Source organism: Rhinolophus sinicus, chromosome 5, assembly GCF_057876585.1.
Source record: "Rhinolophus sinicus isolate RSI-liver-muscle chromosome 5, RSI-T2T, whole genome shotgun sequence".
In the NCBI taxonomy this organism is placed as follows: Eukaryota; Metazoa; Chordata; class Mammalia; order Chiroptera; family Rhinolophidae; genus Rhinolophus; species Rhinolophus sinicus.
In genome coordinates, this window is record NC_142505.1 from 76,339,817 (window position 1) to 76,346,248 (window position 6,432).

The window sequence follows — 6,432 nt, forward strand, 5'->3', positions numbered from 1 at the left end:
TTAATTGTCTTTGCTGCGAATGTCATGAAGCCAGTATGAAAGGCAATCGACTGTTGGAGAGGTATTGATGGTCTTTAAAAAAAAGAAAATTGCTTTTAAGTAATCGCCCAGTATTTTTGTGGCGGTGAAATATTTCTTAAAGGAATAAAAATCGCGGGTCGGCCACGGCATACCCGGGGAACACATCCACCTAGCAACCGGAGCCGAGCTGAAGCGCAGCACTGCGCCTTTAATTCCCTGGTTGGGGGTGGTGGTGGTGAATTTCCGCCCCCCAACGGCCCTGGTGGCAGCTGTCACCTGTAAGGCGAGCACCGAACGCGGGGGATGGAGCCCAGCGCCCATTGGACAGAATATAAAGACAGAATCCTACCCCGAAAAAAGGGGGCCGGGCAGCGCGGCGGCGGTGGGCGCGCGCCGCGGCCCCCAGCGCTTTCCTCCGGGAAACACCCCGGCCCTGCGGCGCGGGCGCGACCGAAGTCCAGCTTCAGGGATACGCCCGTCCGACCTCGGTGAAAACTACCAGGTGAGCCTGGCCGAGGCTGACGTGATTCCCGGAACCTCCGCCCCGGTGGGTCCCAGCGGGCGCCGCGACGTCCACCTGCCCCAGCAGCTGGGAACCGAGGGCGGGTGGGAGGGGGCGGCCGGCTCCCCTCCGGGCAGGGACGGACCATGGCGCTCGCTGCGGCCGCCGCTGCGGCGACCCAGGCGGCGGTGCTGGGCTTCCTGCAGGAGCACGGCGGAAAGGTGCGCAAGTCGGAGCTGGTGAGCCGCTTCCAGCCGCTGCTGGAGGCGGGCGACCCGCGCGGCCGCGCCGCCCGCAGGGACCGCTTCAAGCAGTTCGTCAACAGCGTGGCGGTGGTGAAGGAGCTCGACGGCGTCAAGTTCGTGGTGCTGAGGAAGAAGCCGCGGCCCCAAGAAGGAGCAGAGCCCCTACCCTCCTGCGTCCCCAGCACCCCTGAGGCACCATCCTCACCATCGAAGATCACTTCAGTCTCACACGGGGAAAACGCTGCTTCGGGGGCTCCGTCCTTGGCCTCGGTGCAGTGGGCAGTGGAAGCACCTGAGGACCCGGCCCAGCCGTCAGAGCCACAGAACACCCCCAGGGCTCCGGCCTCTGAGCCCACTCAGCCGACTGGGGAGCCGTTGATAGGCGCGGCCCAGAAGTCAGGGGGCGCCTCCGATTCCAGGCTTCCAGCCTTTGAGCTAGCCCAGCCCACCGAGGGCCCCTCTGCAGACGTGGCCCCACCTGGGGCGCCGTCGAAGGCCACCTTGACCGGCGCAGGGCCGCCAAACCCGGAATCCGGGCCTGGGGCGACGACAGGGCCGCCACCACCCCCTAGGCGCGCGCCTCCGCAGAAGCCCTGCATGCTGCCGGTGCGCTGCGTCCCTGGCCCCCCGGCGTTTCGGATCCGGGCCGAGGAGCAGGGCCTGCGCCGGCAGCTGTCAGAGGAGCCGAGCCCGCGGGTCTCCCCGCTGCTGCCGCGGCTGATCTCGGTAGAGGAGTCTGCCTTGGGCCTCAGCCTGGGCCCCTCCCCGCACCTGAGGCGCCTGTCGCGCGCCGGCCCGCGCCTGCTGACCCCCGACAACGAGGAGGTGCCCCCCGCGCCGCCGCCGTCCCCGGTGCCCCTGGAGCCGGCCGAGCACGAGTGGCTAGTGCGGGCGGCCTGTGGCCGCTGGACCCACCAGCTGCACGGGCTGCTGCTGCGCGACTGCGGCCTGGCGGCCAAGTGCGACTTCATGTCTGGTTTCACGGCCCTGCATTGGGCCGCCAAGAGCGGCGACCGCGAGATGGTGGTGCAGCTGGTGGAAGTCGCGCGGCGTGGGGGCGCGCCAGTCGACGTGAACGCGCGCTCACATGGCGGCTATACGCCACTGCACCTGGCCGCTCTGCACCGCCGCGAGGATGTCGCCGTGCTGCTGGTAGGCCTGGGTGCACATGTACACGTGCGCGACCACAGTGGGCGGCGCGCCTACCAGTACCTGTCGCCCGGCGCCTCGTATGCAATGCGCCGTGTACTGGGCGACCCCCGCCTGCAAAGCTCTACGGAACTGGATGCGATTGGTGGTGGTATTGGCAGTCACGCGGCCCGGAGCCCAGTGCAGGTTGCCGCCACCATACTCAGTTCCACCACCAGCGCGTTCCTGGGTGTTCCGGCCGACGACCTGCTGCCCCATGACCTGGCACGAGGCTTCAAGAAGTCAGGCTCCTTCAGCAGGTTCTTGGGTGTGTCGCCCATTGTTCCTCGTAAAAAGACGAAGATTCGAAGTGGCCTGCCAGCCTTTTCAGAAATCTCTCATCGATCCACTTTGGGGCCTTTCGCTGGTCTAATGCTCAGTCTGCCCTTACAAACTGACAGTCCCTGAGGCTATGGCTTGGTTGAGGCTACCGGGCCTGCCCCTCACAGTCTAAGCCTACCCAAGATAGCGGCCCAACACCTTCAGCTCCATCCAATTTCCAACTTTGTCCATTGCGGCCTGTTTTACCAGGTGGGCCTAGGCCTTCAGCTTCTCTTTGAAGCTTGACTTGTCTCCAGAGATGGGAATCAAGATCTCACTGAGAGCCTTCTATGAAGAACTCCAGAAGTCAGGCTTGAACTTTGGAGAAAACTTGAAATTTAGGATCAAAGGTTAAGGGGCGGCAGCTGGTCTGGTCCCTGAATGAATTAACCCAGTGCCTCTGCGTCTATACACTCCCAAGCCAGAACTAGTTGCAAGGATCTCTTTAATTGTGTGATGTTGGGTGGTTGTCAGCTTTAAGATACCAGTGGTGGTTTTATAATTTGATGCTTTTATCCTGTTTTTAAATTGAAATGAGGTAAAACAACGTTCATAATAACCTTTTGAAATTATATTTTTCAATTTTTAGGGAAAATGTTCAGACATTTTCAATCTTTTGCTAAATATTTTGGAATTCTATTTTTAAAAAATAATATGATCAAGATCTAAAGGAAGTTAATCCCAACCAACAAAACCCTTAAATGTCTATCTACCTCATTTTAGGCAATCAAGATTCTAGAGTCTTGAAGGCAGAATATAACCGTTGTGAATGTAATTTCAGTTGTACTGTGAATGCTAGATATTAGGAAACAAGTGCGTCTTGGGAGTAAAGATGATATAACAATAAGAGAAGAGACATTTGGGCAAATACTTTTAATTCGTGGTTGTCTTTTTGGTGAAATGTAAACATGTGTCTCTGGCACTGGTGGGTGGCCATTTTGATTTGGCGTGAATATTTAACTTTTTAAAATGTGATTTATTTGTGAATTGCATTGTTGTGCCATGTTTCTGAATTTGTGGTTTTCAAATCTGGCTGAGCCTTTCAGTGCAGTAGGTGAATATGCAAAGTTGGGCCGCCATTCCAAAAAAATGTCATAACATTACACCAGAAAAATAATTGGTTAAATTGTAATGAATATAATTAAGGACCAACTATTTTATATGGAAGTTCTGTACAAACAGAAAGTACTGATATCCATTTTTAAAAACTATTGGAAAGCAAACAACTTATTCCAAAACAGCAAATGCAGAATCTCTTTGCTCATTGACTTTAGAGGGGTGACTTAACGTCTCTAGACCTTTGCTCCTATCTGTAATTGAGAAGGTTTGTAGGTATTGCCAAGATTTCCCAGGTTCAACACAGTGTAATTACAGTGACTCTTTTTCTGTTTTAAAGATGTGGAATCTATTTGCTCAAACAACCTTTTCTATATCATATGGTGGTAATGCTCTGCTTTTGCAAATTGTGTTTGCATGTCATTAGTTATATCAAATAACATATGGGCTCCCTTCCCATATAGGTATCAGTGAAGCCTCTGAAATTATTTAAGGCAGTCCTTAATGGAATGTTTTGATTCAAGCAATGAAATAAAGTCTCCCATTTTGTTCCTGGTTACATGAGGATGTCCTTCCATGAAACCCTCTACAGCTCTTGCTACTGTGTTTTTCTTTTCTTCTCTTTTTATCTACTTAACTTCTTCTTTTCTCCTCATCCTTCTTCTGCCACTTTCAAGCATTCTATTATTGAAAGAGTCAACCAAACTCAGGAGTCAACCAGACACAGATAAGGTAGCCAAAAACTATAGACAATTAAGCCCTGAGCTGACCTTTCCCACCTTCCTTGCCTGGAACTCTAGTTAAGCTGCATAAATTATTTTTAAATGCAAATTAAATCTTCTGCCTCTGCAGAAAAATTGTGGGAGGCAATAATTATAGCAATCTGAGTAGCTGAAGATCTAGAAGACAAATAAAATATTAGAGATTTCCCATGGTAAAAGAGAGGCTTGACTGAGACACGGTAACAAAGGTCATAAACAGGTATGACCTACCTTGAGAAAGATCAAAATCTAAACCAGCAAGGAAGTAATAACAGTAACTAATGTTTATTGCATACTTAGAGGAGGGTTATTTGAACTGTCAGAAGAGAATCTTGGTGTTTCAAAAGGGTGTGTGTATGCCTTCCAAGTGAGATAAGACATTTAGCAAGAGTTTAGGATCAATAAGCCTAAAACTCAGGTGTTAGAAACCATTGTTGTTTTTTTTCTTGCAGGCCAAGACTTTCTGAAACTATAAGGTAAGTTAGTAGGAAATTATGGTTTGATGTGCATATGGGAAGTTTTCAAGAGCCATATATCACCTAGCAGGAGGTACACCTGTGGAAGGGTATTTCCAACAACTGACGCAAAAAATAATTGTTTATAAGTTAAGGCAATTTAGCTGGTTAGAATCGTCACAGGGAAGAGAATCACTCCTTTTAATGGGGGAGAAGTTAATTGTTGGCGTAGATTCGTGTGAGTCATAGGCAGAGCAAGCTTTTAGATAAAGTTTTACATTTCCTTCAGAGGAGGTTGGAGGTAGTTCTTGAACATATCTCACCTAATGGAGACCAGGGTGTGGGTAATGCATACATGAGCTGTGTTTATTAAGTGCCAGGCACGATTCTAAACACTTCACAGGTATAAAGCATAAACTTGTAAGGTATATACTGTTAATATCTTGATTTTTAAACTGAGCCTGGAGGAGTTGTAAGTTGTTCAGGCCTCTCAGCTACTAAGTATCAGAGTCTGGATGGCATCCTGTGCTCTTCCCATTACAATGTCCTGTTGCAGAAAAGCAAGGTGGTCTCAATCTCAGCCCTTTGCTCATTTAGTGACCTTAGACAAGTCACCCAATTCTCCAAGCACCATCTCCCTTTTCTATGGGACACGACTGACAGGACCTGTCCTACAGGCTGTGGGGAGAGGAGCACAGGGGATGAGAAGGTAGAGCACTTTAGGGACCACAGTACCAACCTGAAATATTAGCAGAGGTGCCAAGTTGGTCCCGTAGGCGTATCTGGCTGCATTCCAAAACCAAATAGCTCTGATTTGCGGCTTTGCTTTACAAGAAAGATCACATTCTTTTACCATGTTAATAATTGTATACATAAATAACAATCGACTCTGCTAGGGAAAACATATTCCCACAAAAGGAAAATTATTCCATATTCTGTATGTAATATCACTTTAGTTCAAATAGATATAACAATGTCTTTCTTAATTCACGTTCTTCAAGAATCCCTACTCTGACCTGCTAGACCTAAACAATGGTCATTCACCCCTCACCAGACAGTTACAAAGCTAGGCCCACCCAGGACAGGAATTCTCCCCCATTTTTGTTTGGCCTTTTCCTAGAAGAAATTACTTGACCTTGTTAAATGTTTGCATACATAGACTCTATTGCTTCCCAGGTAGTTTTTGGCCTCGAACCTCTGTCCTGGCCTCACCCTTCAGGCATTGCCACACCTCTGGACTTGAACCCTGAAGCAGAGGTAGCCTCAGGTGTGACTGCAGGGAAATTGAAAGAAGGAAGAGAGAAGGGTAGGGAGGTGCAGATCTATCCTTCAGAGGAAAAGCAGAAAAAAGAAAAAGTCCTCCTCGTAGGAAGTCGATGCTGATGGGAATTCCAAAGACAACAGGTACCTCGACGTGACGTGCAGGTCGGCTGTGACACTAAAACCACAGGGTCTTTGCAAGGGAGGAGTGCTGTATAGCAATTGCCGTCTCCACCCCCTAGACTCCCCTTTCACCTCTCCGCTCTGCGGTCGTCAACCACTGTTGACCTAAATTCCTTCTTAAGCTTCTGATTTACATGTGAATGAACAGCTAGCGATTTGTCGCTGTGAGCGTCTCCGAGGTGGTCGCCAGCCGCTCGCGGAGGTACGTGCTGTGCGGAGCAGGCTGTCCAAGGCAGATGGCGCGCGGGTTTGGGGCATGCGGAACATTGCTTCCCTATTCCGTTTTCAATTTGCTGTCTGAAGGTAAAAAGTACACTAATTACATCCATATTAGGAGCAGCAGCGGGAGCGAGATGAAGCGAGCGGGGGAGGCCGCCGTGGGCCTGCCCGTTGCCCAGCAACAACCCCAGCAGCAGCCCGCGGTCCGCAGAGCCAGTGGG

General features: G+C 50.7%; 1 protein-coding gene across 1 annotated transcript; it reads left to right on the forward strand.

The window, feature by feature from the left end:
* Positions 1-533: 533 nt before the first annotated feature.
* SOWAHA (sosondowah ankyrin repeat domain family member A) lies at positions 534-2,506 on the forward strand. Its single transcript, XM_019756142.3, has one exon. The coding sequence runs from the start codon at positions 670-672 to the stop codon at positions 2,362-2,364; it is 1,695 nt and encodes a 564-aa protein (XP_019611701.2). The 5' UTR covers positions 534-669; the 3' UTR covers positions 2,365-2,506.
* The last annotated feature ends 3,926 nt before the right edge of the window (positions 2,507-6,432 follow it).